At 30.5% G+C, this 13,894-nt stretch overlaps 4 protein-coding genes and 1 long non-coding RNA gene across 5 annotated transcripts; 3 read left to right on the forward strand and 2 right to left on the reverse strand.

Annotated features, from left to right (window-relative positions):
• Positions 1–2,402: 2,402 nt before the first annotated feature.
• On the reverse strand, positions 2,403–4,096 carry LOC122524017 (neuropeptide-like protein 32). Its single transcript, XM_043646051.1, has 3 exons — positions 3,526–4,096; positions 3,181–3,311; positions 2,403–2,735 (listed from the first exon to the last, which is right to left on the reverse strand). Exons 1-3 carry the CDS (start codon positions 3,544–3,546, stop codon positions 2,606–2,608), a joined length of 282 nt encoding a protein of 93 aa, XP_043501986.1. The 5' UTR covers positions 3,547–4,096; the 3' UTR covers positions 2,403–2,605.
• A 786-nt stretch (positions 4,097–4,882) lies between these two features.
• Positions 4,883–6,970, forward strand: LOC122524014 (WASH complex subunit 1-like). Its single transcript, XM_043646047.1, has 4 exons — positions 4,883–4,999; positions 5,080–5,209; positions 5,293–5,848; positions 5,923–6,970. Exons 1-4 carry the CDS (start codon positions 4,978–4,980, stop codon positions 6,769–6,771), a joined length of 1,557 nt encoding a protein of 518 aa, XP_043501982.1. The 5' UTR covers positions 4,883–4,977; the 3' UTR covers positions 6,772–6,970.
• A 661-nt stretch (positions 6,971–7,631) lies between these two features.
• Positions 7,632–11,966, reverse strand: LOC122524018 (congested-like trachea protein). Its single transcript, XM_043646052.1, has 5 exons — positions 11,737–11,966; positions 11,454–11,568; positions 11,025–11,339; positions 8,010–8,183; positions 7,632–7,909 (listed from the first exon to the last, which is right to left on the reverse strand). Exons 1-5 carry the CDS (start codon positions 11,833–11,835, stop codon positions 7,722–7,724), a joined length of 891 nt encoding a protein of 296 aa, XP_043501987.1. The 5' UTR covers positions 11,836–11,966; the 3' UTR covers positions 7,632–7,721.
• Positions 8,576–11,223, forward strand: LOC122524019 (insulin-like growth factor-binding protein complex acid labile subunit). Its single transcript, XM_043646053.1, has 5 exons — positions 8,576–8,843; positions 8,903–9,034; positions 9,126–9,952; positions 10,022–10,571; positions 10,643–11,223. The coding sequence occupies exons 1-5, from the start codon at positions 8,691–8,693 to the stop codon at positions 10,814–10,816; spliced, it is 1,836 nt and encodes a 611-aa protein (XP_043501988.1). The 5' UTR covers positions 8,576–8,690; the 3' UTR covers positions 10,817–11,223.
• A 126-nt stretch (positions 11,967–12,092) lies between the features above and the next one.
• Positions 12,093–13,053, forward strand: LOC122524020. The gene is made up of 3 exons (XR_006305431.1): positions 12,093–12,383; positions 12,583–12,617; positions 12,814–13,053. It is a non-coding gene; the product is annotated as an uncharacterized LOC122524020 (long non-coding RNA).
• The last annotated feature ends 841 nt before the right edge of the window (positions 13,054–13,894 follow it).

A 13,894-nucleotide genomic window follows, 5' to 3' on the forward strand; every position in this document is an offset into this window, starting at 1 on the left:
AAGAAGATCTTAAAACGGAGGAAGATAGACGTTATTCTGCACCTTACTGGTATCGACGTCAAGACTGGCAGGTAGATGAACAGATACCAGCTTATAAACAAGAATCATATCGCAGGTTCCTTAAATATCCGATATTTTCTGGAAGATAACGTCGTCAGCGACTAATATTCTATAAGTTCAATTCTTACATTTGTCGTTTTTAATGGAATGTATTTATGTATGGAACAGATAAAGATAAAAGATATATTTGTTCACGCAAAAGAGTAATATCTTTATTTTGAAATATTGTTTATTAAACTAACTTATATTTAATAACATAATCGTATCACAATAGTCATAAGTACTTGAATCAATCAAGAATATGATTGCAAGACTTATAACACTGAAATTATTCTAACTTTGGTATCAGCTTCTTATCTTCTAAATATTAAACGCTTACAATTCTAATCTTTTTTTTTTTTGTAGGAAACATTTTCATGATTATTCTCAGTCGATATTCCTTTCCAATCACCTCGTTGAACACTTCGTGAGATGAATTTTTATTAATCATCGTTATTTACTAGCACTCGTAAAAGCAGAATTATCATTTCACCAAATCAATTATCATTTCTTATCATCCTAAATCCTCGAATATCCTTCCTCTATATTTTTTAATAAATTAATCATTGTTTTCTTCGCAGAACTCATTTCGATCGTTCCTTGTCTTGTTCATTCTTTGGTAAGCCATTTGATTGAAAAAGTACTTTCATCGTAATCAATGATTTTCCACAATTAGGCTTTTGATCAATAATTCATGATCTAAATAAATCAGATCTATTTGAATCGTGTCCTCGTCATTTCAGCCAATGTATAGCATCGTTAGCACAGATGTTTCAAAACTTAGCTTAAATTCGATTCAAAAACGATTTCCACGACGAGTAGCTTCCCTTAGACGTTGCCTGTAAGCGAGTTGTTGACGATAAACGAAAAGAGGTCGAAGAACATTGGTACCAGCTGCAGTCTCGAGATCATCCTTCGCAGATTCTTCGATCACGTCGCGTTTCTCGATTTTCCTTGAACCCGAATCAATGATTTCCTTTGAGAAGAAGTTTTCTGGATCGTTCGAGTAACCATCGAGAATGAGAAGTACCGAGGGTACAATCACCTCTTCTTTTCCTTCATCGTTAAGGAACACGTCAGAATTTGTCTCCTGATCGAGAATAGTTGGAACAACGATCACCGGTTGGATGATCGATGCTCTGTTGATCGGAGACGCGTAGCAGCAGCTAACAGCGAGGAAAAACGCAAATACGAAAACTTTGGTAACAACCTGAAAATACAAAAAAGATAAATAACCAAATGGTTCTTCGTTCTATCATATTTTTTCAAAGAAAATATTCCAATTCATCTTGACGACATATGCGATGGAATATTTTGTTTTGTTTACATTTTATTTTCCCCTTTTTCAAATCGAATGTGTTTGTTCTTACCATTTTCGATGAATTCCAATGATCTTCTATTTTCTTTCAAATCTTCGTAGTTGTTTCTTAGCAAGAACTAATGATGAAGTATAAGTATCGATAGTTTCACTAGTAGATCCGTCGTACTAGCTTCACGATAAGTTTATGAGGGAAAAGAAGAGCTATTGAGTATTTATATGTAACAATGACGTCAAAGGAGAGCACGCTAATCGTACAATGACGCTCGACAAACGCGATAATTAACCTGGTAAACCAAAATGATCCATCTTTGGATCTGTGTAATACGTCAAGACGTTGTCATAATATGTTTTCTAATGTACGAGCTTATAAATTCAACCTCGGTACCCATTCGTTATCCACTTTTTCTTAGACCTTCGAGTTAATTCTATATCGTATTCACCTGCTTGTGATTGCCAATGCCAATTTATTCGATCGTTGAGTTTGTTGATACAATGACGTGTGTCAAGATGGTAACGTTATTAATATAATATTATGTTCTATGTTTAAAAACATTGCTACTCCACTTGGAATAGCAACTACATGCTTCCTATAACTACTAATTCAATTTGACGAATGTTCCCTGAACAGATTGCAAGGAATACAATCTGGGATTAACCCTTTCCTTAAACATACATATCATACTCATATATATCGTATTGTTGCATGAACTACCCATATAGGGATTGCTAGTAACGAAAGGGTTAACAAACCAACAAAAATTTTGAAAAACTTTAAGAACATACTATATATATGTTTGCATTTACATATACGTTGTGTTAGAGTATGCACGCGTTGAGTCAGAATCTTTATTTGATTTGATTCTTGAAACTATCGTGACAATGTTTCATTAGAATATTCATTAGCGAATTTAATATTTAAAGGAAATCATTTTAAGGATGATTATCTATAAATAAAATGTCATTGGAAATCGTCATAGTAAAGTTTTCATTTTTCAATCTTTCATCATTTTTATTCTCTTTTTATAAGTTAATTATCGTTGTTGTTCTTTTCACATTTTCTAATTAAAGAAGACATAGACGTTTCTTAATAATGCATATCGTTCGCTTTGCTACTTCTTTTTATAAACATATTATAATATTGTAAATTCCCTCGTCGGATCCAGAATGGTTGCTAATCATCTGATTTTACCACCATCCCCAACCTCTGCCACCCCATCCTCTTCCGTACCATCCGCCACCCCAGCCTCTGCCACCCCAACCCCATCCTCTCCCGTACCATCCGCCACCCCAACCATATCTCCATGGTCTTGCGTATCTGCAATAATGTATAATTAATAATTTCATCAGTAACGCATATTTCTCTTTCTCTCTCTCTCTTATTTTAACAAAATAATTTCGAAGTATACACGTAGAATAATTTTTATACAATATTATAATGATCGTATTTAAAAAATGATCGAGTCAATGTACCCTTTTCGAATAAAATTCAATGCAAATGCGTTTGAATGTACACTCGTCACGTGAAATGCAACTGTTTACTTCGATGTTAGTATGCCAGACAAATCACGTAAATTCAGATAACAAATGTCGCATACGAAAACATTCGCGTATATATGAGCATCCCACCACCCTCCCTACACACACACACACAACACACACACATATGTAAAATAGTTTTTATATTAAAACTTAAATGAGATTTCTTTTTGAAGGATGATTTTTATTAAGGAGATTATATTTTTTATTTTTATAAAACTCACCCCCAATAGCTAGCGTCAGCTTCTAAATCATTCACTTCTGCTCTCTCCTCTATGTTACTCGGTATGTTCTCGGCTACTTGGTCTGGCACCGGCACAGACACCACGAAGGCTATCGCCAACAAAAGCAACACCTAAAGGCAATCATCGAAGTGCGAAGGATTAGTACCAGTCAACTAATTAGTTAACGTACTCTTTGGTCATTAGCGACAAAATGCCTTCAAAATCTTTGTACGAAAAAATAAAAACCAAAAAAAAAAGTAATAAAAATATACTTCGGGAAATGAATTTCGCTTAAAAACGAAGTCAAATGAAGTATTTTGAAGATGTTTAGAAGAAATCACTTACGAAATGCAGTGGACGCAACATGTTGAAGACTGATATCCAGTTTGGTTTCCTCAGGCTTTATATACCTAGTACATGTTCTCTTCGAGACTTCCCCGACTATTGTCCTGTTGCATTCGTGCATACGATGCATCTGTATCTTTTTGTATATGTGATACACATACGCGAACGAAAAGAACCAGTATTTTGCATGGAGAAATACTCATAAAAATGCCGAATACGTACCTATCTTTCCCTATAAGGATGCACGCTATTGTAAAACCGATTAACGTACACAATTTTTAAAATCGATCTACGTAGCTCAAATTTGAAAAATTTTCATTCAGAAACTTACTTCGAATTATGTACATTTGGTTTTTTATTTTTTGTATTACCTCTATCCTTCTTTGTTTGCACAGATGAAATCGTACTTTTAAGAGTTCACGATAGAAATGTTCATAAATTCTCAAAGAAAGAAGAAAAGAAAATTCGTGTCGTAATTGTGTCGCAATATTTGTAATTCGTAATTATGCGAATAGGAAAAAAATTCCTGCGTGCATCATGAAAGATATTAATTATTTATAGAAAGTGATCGTTGTACGATTTAATCAAAATTTTATTTCCAGATATATATCGAGGACGCCTATAAAATTATTTATGTACAAAGTTATAATTCATAAAAGTGAACTATTCTATTTTAATTAAAATTTGTTGTGTCTTACAAGATTCGAAGGGGAAAACCCGAGATGCGTATTGCAACGATGCACATATGTATATATAGCTTTTTTTACGTCGTGAAAATGTTTTCATCGATATACATATACACGATGAATATCCTCGACCTACGGTGTTAATCAAGTCATGAAAAATGTGCAAATACGCGAACGATGACGTGGGTCTGCCACGAGAAAAAATGTATCTTCGTTGTTCATCCTACCTATGTGAGTAAGCTCCTCAAGTTGGAAGGTGGCGAATCGTTGACCGTATCACTCTAACCAAGGTCAAGTGTTTTACTACTTGCAGAACTAGCTAAGAATAATCTCCTTTATCCTTCATCCTGTCGTTCGTCTGACTCTTCTTTTTCCTGCAGACATTTATTTTCATCCTTCTCATTTTTTTAATACTTTCTTTTTATTTTTGGTATTTAAAACATGCTTTTGACTTCAATAATTTTACGAACTATTTCATTTTTAATTGTAATTAGCAACGAGTTTCTGTAATTTTTATTTATTTCATTTGATAGAGTAGATGAATATTTTTGAGATTTCATTTTTTAAATTTTAAATTATCGGTTTTACCGACCAAGCGCTCGGTTGGTAAGCGCTTGTTACTGCCATCTTACAGTAGAACTTTGAAACTAATTACTCGCTGAAACTCTACCTTATCGTAGGAGCAGTAACTTGTCAAAACTGACCTTAACCTAACTGGATGCATTGTTCATATATTTAATGCAATTTTATAGAAATCTATTACAACATGCCGAAACATATAGAAATCGGTAATCTATTTATTACATTATCTACTTTTTATTACATTAAATTATTATGAACATGTACTTAATTGTTATATTATTTTTAGGTATTATATCTAATAATTTGAGGCACGAAGAAACAATAGTTCAGATAACTGAGGCATTAGATAATCTAGATTCTGCGGTATTATATATATTTAATTGCATAGAAAAGAGGCTTACTGAAAATTCTCAAAGGTATCTTTCACGCATTGTTTCTTGTATCAACAAATTCTTATCAAATTTAATTTATTTCATTAGATACTATTTACTCTTTACAGACTTTCAGATATAAGAAATAGAGCTATAAAATTGGAAAATCAATTGCACTACTTGCAATCTAATTTAAATTTAAAGGCTATCAAAATATATTCTGCTGCTAAATATCCTGCTAATCATACATACAATGAATATAAAATGGCTATACCGTTGCAACGTGATAATATTAGTAATACACCAAATATTTACAAATATTCAATACCAACAAAGGGCAGGCACGAAACACATCTACCTACTAATATGAATACCGAAGATAGCCAATATGCAATGAATGTCAATCTGCAAGAAAAGTTGCAATTTTACTACGTTAGATATAAAAATAACGAACACGCAGAAAACGATATGAATGCGCGTCAATATGTACCGTCTTTACCTTCGTCTGTTAGTGCACTTCTACTATTCGATAATGTAAATAACACGTACAGAAAAGCTTTATCATCTAATAAGTCTAATGATAAAAAACAAATAGAAGATGCACCCGATTCAATCATACATTCGTGGCATTCGTCAGAAATGGATTTGCCATCTGGTTATCTTTATACGCCAGTGCTTGGAGAGGTAATAGCATATTTAAATCTGTATATCCTTATTAATTTACAAATATTCTAATCTATTTATATATATATTTCCAGGTTCCACAAATGAATGTACCACTCATGCTACCAGATTTACCAGGAATTGTGGATAATGAAAAATTCGACTTAGACTTGAGCTCACAAAGTCCTATTGCTCCATCTTCTGCAGTTGTTACTCCTACGGTTCGACTAGATTTGCCACCTTTAATTGAAGAAACTGGGTCACAAAATACAAACGAATCTAATGTTTCTAATCTACCCAATTTGACTGTGAACAATCCATCGGCCAACATTGAATCTAAGCCATCAACAGTAAATGCAACTATTACTTCACCTGCAAATATTAATAATGCTGGACCAAATGAAACGAACTCTAAGACGATACAACCACCATCGACTATGCCACCACCACCACCACCACCACCTCCGCCACCACCTCCTCCTCCTCCTCCGCCACCTCCGCCTCCACCGCCAACTTCAACATCACCGTCTACATCATCAACAGAAAAGCCATCTAAAGATGAAAGTTCGCAAAAGCAGAATGAAAAAAAATCGACTCAAACTAATAAAAAAAGTATAAGTAAGGATGACCATTCAGATTTGATGGCAGCGATACGTGATGCGGGTGGAATTGGAAGAGCAAAATTGAGGCACACAGTGCCGATTGATAAGAAGGAAAATCGTTGGTCATCAGCTTCGGTAGGTGGAGACCTAATGGCAGATCTTCATGCTAAGTTGGCTTTAAGAAGAAAAGGTATTGCGGGCTCTGCAACAGGGGCATTAGAGAGAATGTCTAGTTCGATACCACCACCACCACCTAAGTCGAGTGAACACTATGCTTCTGATAGAAATTCTGCTACAAGCGAATATGATTCACAAGCTGACACAGATGACTGGGAAGAATAATTAAATGGTATAATAATATATAGAAAAATATTACATAGATAATATGAAATTTTACAGAATTATTATATGGAGAGAGTAATCTCTTTTATCTCTTATTTTATTTAATATTTTAAGATCATATGATATATTGTAGTAAATTACTTTAGTTGTATATATTGTAAACAATTAACAATCACCTTAATATATGAAATAAACAAAATAGAGCTTTATAATATTAAATTTAATTACAAATCTGTGTATATAAAGATATATACACATATGAAACAAAGCAGTACAATGCATTACTATTTTAAATAACAAAGTTTATAAATAACACTTTGTACTATATATCTTTTCTATAAAAATAGATTATAATATCTAAAACCTATAAAATAATTGATATGTTTACTTTATTAATATATATATCCAAGATTATATTAATCTCTATTTCTTGTTTCTTTTAAATTAAAAGAAAACATGTTCATCTAGGGATCAAAATATTTTCTTCGGCAAAATATTGATTTAACAAATTATTATACAAATATACATTCTTACATACAAAAATGAATTTAAAATTTTTACCGTTTACTCAAAAAATATAGAATTAATATTTTGTTATCTTATAATATATATGGCAGTGTTGTATATAAAAAAGATTTATATCCTTAATATTATCTCATTGATATGTTATGTTTCTTTTATAAACTACGATATTATTTAATTTTCGTGAAAGATTTTTCTTTGTTAAATAGTAATATATATATATATATATCTTGAAAACCATTATAAACATTTAATATACAAAAAAAAATAGTTTAAAAGTGCAACATTTCAATTAAATCATAAACTTAAAAGGTTCTCTACTATAGTAACAATAATCGTTCAACAAATGATACAAGTTTAATTTGTTAACTTTGTTAGTACTGCTTCATGAGATTGCATAATTTTGTATAAAAATTATATATTGAATCTTATAAATTGGGTGCCACCCAATTTAAAACATTCATAGCTGCTTCAAATCCTAGAAAACAAGCCGCATTTGCGGGAAAAGCACGTAACATAACGGGTGTGCACCCTTTATAAAGTGCTCTCGGTCCTTCCTCTTTTAACAAACGCGCGAACACCTCGCGAATACCTTTTGTATATGTGCCTTCGGGTGCTATAAAATTGTTAATTGTATAGAATCTCAAATTAATTTTATACGAATTTATAAATAAAACTAAAATGATCAGAAATATAGTTTATTAAAAAATGTATACCTGCTTGCAATCGACTTTTTAAAACATCTGGTGGAATACCAACTACCCAATTGGCAACACCAGCAAAACCACCTGCTAATATTGTTGATAGTAAACCTAATTTTCCTCCCTCCGGTGTCAACCACCTTTGTAGAGTTTCATATGTCATAAAATACATTCCGCTTGCAGGAACATCTGTAATAATATTAGTAATTAAAATATATTGATTAGAGGTTTCAAAATATTTCTCCTAATCAGAAACAGTCCGTAAATATTACATACAATTAATAACAGTGGATAATGTATGTGGGTGGATAGATAGAACGCATCCTGTTTGATAGGAGGTATCGAGGAAGATAGATAACAGTTTACAAATTTCAGTTTCCTTTGGAACAGCGGACTGTTACTTGGTTTAGAAATCGTGCTGCATTGAAAAATTTTTATAATTATGGCAATTGCGTTACTTTATTTCTTCATTTTCTTTTGGGTACATAATTCTATATAATTGGTACAAATTAGAAATTTTAGTATAACTTAACTTTCATTCAAATCTAAGAAATATATTTAAGTATTAAATTTGTTAATCCTCAAGCTTATAACATTTAAATTAATTAGGAACATCTAAATCGATACATCCTTGTCATTATTTTAATAAAAATTATTCCTATATAACTAATAATATATAAGTGTTATTCATTATTCATGAAATTAATTATTCAGATACAGTGTATGGGACAAATAATAGATATCGGTGATATTTGGGAGATGCAATGTCCTCAAGGATGTTCTTGTGAAATACAGAAATTTTCTGATCTGCCACTGCATCAATGGACTATACCGAGAAAGAGGAGTAATGTAAGAAGCACAACTGTGAAGTGTTTTTCCTTTTTCATTAATAAATTTCTGTTTAACAGACCCCAACAGTGGATGATATTGATTATAGCTTTTATAATAATCACATAAGTGATGAATTGTTAAAAGTTGCAACATGTGTAGTAGCAGAGGAACATGAAAAACTTTTGGGCATGCTTCCTTCGGATATACAGGTAACAATTGATCAAATATTGAATTAACAATTACATAATGTAATAATAAAAGCAAAAATGAATAAAAAAAAATATTTCTTTATAATTGCAGGTTCTCACTATACTTAGGTCAGGTAGAGGAGATGCAGAAATTTTTTTAAAAGCAACAACATTTCAACGTTTCACTGAATTACTGTCTCTAACTATTGAGGGTATAGACTATGATGACCCTTCTGTAAAAGATGTAAATATACATGAATCCAAAGGTGGTATAGTTTTAGCACGCGATGCTTTATTTCCACTGGGAATGACATTACTGTATTTGAACTTAGAACGAGTGAGATTAACAAGCCTAAATACAACTAGTAAGAATAAAGCAAATCTTGTGATCAAACCAATGAATTTACCTAACGATGAAAAACTTTATAATGAGCAAGTAGTTACAAGTGCTACTAATGAATATAAAGGACATAGATTAATTTTTCTGAGTCAGCAAAATAGTAGAGAAAGTGACGACAAAGAAATACTTCCATATGATATTTACAAACAAGAAATGGATGGTTACAGAGAAAATGCTGGCCTTTTCACTGGACTCCGTGCCCTTACACATTTAAGGGTATACGAATGCGCGCTTAAAGACATATCTTGGCACATGTTTGATGGCCTTGATAGTCTTCTCTATCTTTCGTTGGAAAAAAATAATCTCAGATTTATCCCAGAATTTTGCTTCTATGGAACACCAAATCTAAAATTATTATCCTTAGCAAGTAATCAATTGCTAACGTTAAAAAGCGTAGATTTGGCAGGCTTATTGATGTTGAAACAATTAGATTTAACTGGAAATAATCTAACATTTTTATCTGAATTATCTTTTCCTCCATTCCCTGCACTTACGATGGCTGATTTTGGGGAAAATCCAATGGATTCTGTATTTCCAAGGTAATTTTCATTTCAAGATATATATATAAATAATTAGATAATTTATTATAATGCAAGCGTCTTTTTCAGTACATTTGAAATTATGAACACAACAAAACAGTTATATCTTGGAGGCACAGGTTCAAAATTAAAATTGCAAAGAAACTCTCTATTAGGATTACTGCAATTGAAGATATTACATTTGTATAACGTAGAAATACCATTGTTAGAACGTTTCATCTTGCAAGGAATGCCATCGTTAGCATATTTAAAAATACGAGGAAATGTTTCGAATGTAGATTTCGATGCATTTTCAGATCTTGGAAGATTGATAGATTTAGATTTAAGTTATTGTCACATTCAGCACATATCTATGGATGCGTTTTATGGTTTAGAAAAAGTTAAACTTATAAATTTATCTAATAACGATTTGGAATTTATACCACCTGGATTATTCAGTACACAATATCAAAAAGAATTGAAGGAAATTATTCTAACGAAAAATAAATTGACTACATTACCATGGGATTTTTTTAAAATCTTATGGACAGTAAATAAACCATCTCAGATACAAAATATCAAACTAGATGGTAATCCATGGGATTGTACGTGTGCTATGGCTACTTGGAATCCACATTTGGTATGTAAAAATCATACAATATTATTTATCGAGTTGAATTATTTATAACACATAATTCGTCTATTTAACAGGTGAATAGAATTAGAGAAACAGCACCACGTTGTTTCACACCTAAGAGACTACAAAATTGGGGAGTTTTCCATGCTCTGCGTAAGGGTGGTTTGCAATGTAAAAAAATAAGGCAAAGGCGTATACACGGAATGTCAAAAGTATTAAATTATGAAAATGAAAATGCTATAAGTTAGCAAATCTATCTTACTTGCATCTAATTTATGGTAAACATTCTAAATTTGGATGAACTAAAAAAAAAGTACATCAAATATGATATTTAATATCTACTTTAACAATTGTTTGATTAAAACTTTTATGTAAAAATGTGTGATACACATATCTGCTAAAGCAGTTATATACGCTGTACAAATATAATTAATGTAATTTATCATATTAACAAACCTCTCAAAAGGGTAGCACATGTACCCTTATAAATACTCCTAAGGCCTCCTTCTCGATAAAGTTGTTTGGCACAATCAAGGGGTCCTTTATATTTCTTCTCTGCATCTGCATGTTGTATTTGTAATAGACACTTTATCCGTTCACCAGGTGCCATGATAACAGTTGTAAATATTCCACTAAATGCACCGGCATAAAATAATTGTGGTATGGTGAGCTTATCGTCTGGACCCTTCTGTTGTAATTTTTTCCCAACACCATAACCCAAAAAACTCATAGCAAATATAGGTGCCACTCCAACTAATGGCGCTCCCATACCTAAGTAATTTTTAAGTTATACCTGTTTAAAGGGTATGTAGATATGTATACAACATGTGTATAAAACACTATTGTAACTAATAATAATGTCAATAATATAAAAAATGCGCATACCCTTGTATAGACCACGTATTCCTTCTTTTGTTACAGTTTTTCTAGCGCAATCAAATGTACCTGTGTACAGAGGCTTTTCGTTCGGTCCAGCAAGTGGCATAGTTTGAAGACGTACCTGAAAAATAATAAATAATATAAGTACATCATATAATATAAATTATATTATTCAAGTAAATAACTATAATAGAGAAAAAGTATATATACATCATATATATAAAGAGGAAAAGATAATTAATAGATAAAACAATGTATTCATTTTATATGGTTAAGATTGTAATCTTACTTTAATAGTATCAAGAGGATGACCAGCAACCACTGTACATATTCCACCAAATCCTCCACTGAGGAAATATTTAACAGGACTTACATTTTCAGACCCCATAATTAAAAACTTGAATTAAAACTATATTAAAAATAACTTTAATTATTTTTGAACTTTATTCTACACAGTGTCTAAGTCCAAGGTAATCAACAGTCATTGACAATTTAAATTAATTTAAAGATAACCTTTGATAAATAGACTAAATTTTAATTCGTCAAACTACCGGTAGGTATACTAGTAGAAAATTTTGCCACCAGAGAACGCTTTTGTAACACTAAAGTAAGATTATGTTCTAACGATACCTCATCATTCCTAGTCTTCTGTATTCTTCGCGTAGTATCTCTGCAGCATGAAGAAAAGTTCCACGAAGATTAGTTTTTTATTTATATTTACATAATTACATATTTCTAAAAGCATCGATATTTTAATAATTATATATTATTATTAATATAACAAATTTTATTTTTTTAACAAACCGCGAATTTTTTTTCTTTCAAAAGGTAGTTAAAATGAATAGTAATATTTCAACCACGTGTTCGACTCTAATTTCGATGCATATGCAATTTTTAATCGTTAAACATCAGGATTTATATAAATTCTATCATTGTGTACGTAAGCTAACATTTTTATATAATTTAATAAATTAAAAATATTTATAATATTCTAGTGATGACCTCATACCAATATCATGATTTTGATGATTATTTAATACATGCACTACCAACTGAAATATTCTGTTCTATGCATTTTAGTTAACAATGCAGTTGAAAACTTATTAATTAAATTTTGTTATTCTTATTCTTTCAGAATACTTCCTGAAAAAGGCAACTGCATGTTTACAGGTACGTTGCATAAAAAATTGTTCAATATTCTATTTCAACTATCAAGAAACTACTTATGATGACTTTTACACACTTTCATGATTTCTGATTATATTTTTACATGCACTACCAACTGAATTATTTTCTAATCGCTTTTAATATTCTATGTGATTTTTTTTTACAAAGATAATTTATATATGTATTATTTCTATTTCAGGGTAATGAACTAAGTAAGGAGCCGTCTTGACAAGACTCAAATGGCCCTGTTTGCTTTTAAATTAAAGAAAAAGGTGCATTAACACTGGAAATCTGTACAAAATTATATCAAAGATTTCAAAATGGCGACTTTGATCTTTTTGGTCGAGAATGTTCCAGAGAGCTAAGAAAATTTGAAAACGAAAAAATCAGCAAAAAGAATTCGGCAGTTGCCTAAAAGATAGGCCAAAATCATTGAAAATAATTGAAATTATTTCGAATAATAATATATGTATGATCACTTTAGAAATAAATACTAAATTTGTTTTAAAAAGGCACTAAATTAATTTCTACACCTAATACTTAAGCAGTTATATATATATATATATATATATATAAATTTGTGTTTTATAAAGAATACATAGCTTGATTTTTAGTATTCGTTACAAAGGAATACTCTTATTTTAAAATTATTGGTAGCATACATTTAAACACTTGTCCAAGTAGAAGCTCATAATATAAATTATATTTTTGCTTAATTTATATATTATCTAAATGAAATACGTTTGTTTCTTTTTAATTTGTTTAATTAGATAAACTTATTTATTTGAACTATATGAAACGTTAATCAAAAATCTGATATCAGAAATTCTTTTTAAGTAATAATAAAATATAACAGTATTCTCAAAAATACTTGAGAGAATATTGATGGTCTACATTATTTATTAGATTATCTTTTGTAAATGTTCATTTTATCTTTATTGTAGGGTTTAAAGATTTTATTATTTAGGCCAGTGATATGTAAAAATACATATATTATCTATGTACAATATTTTATAATATTGGTGCAGCAACCAAGATATACATATATTATACATGTGTATTATTATTATCAATATTTCATAATTAATAATCCATAAAGAATATCTTTTCTAATTAAATTTGTAATGCATAAGAAATAATGAAACTTATATTACAAGTCCTATTTGTTTTCATTTATATGATGCTATTAATACATTGTACTTTTTTGTTATATATCAAACATATTAGAAAATAAATATTGTTTTTCATATAGCCATTACTTGAATATTAAAAATTTCCAA

This window comes from Polistes fuscatus, unplaced genomic scaffold (assembly GCF_010416935.1).
Source record: "Polistes fuscatus isolate 324 unplaced genomic scaffold, CU_Pfus_HIC Scaffold7, whole genome shotgun sequence".
Lineage (NCBI taxonomy): Eukaryota > Metazoa > Arthropoda > Insecta > Hymenoptera > Vespidae > Polistes > Polistes fuscatus.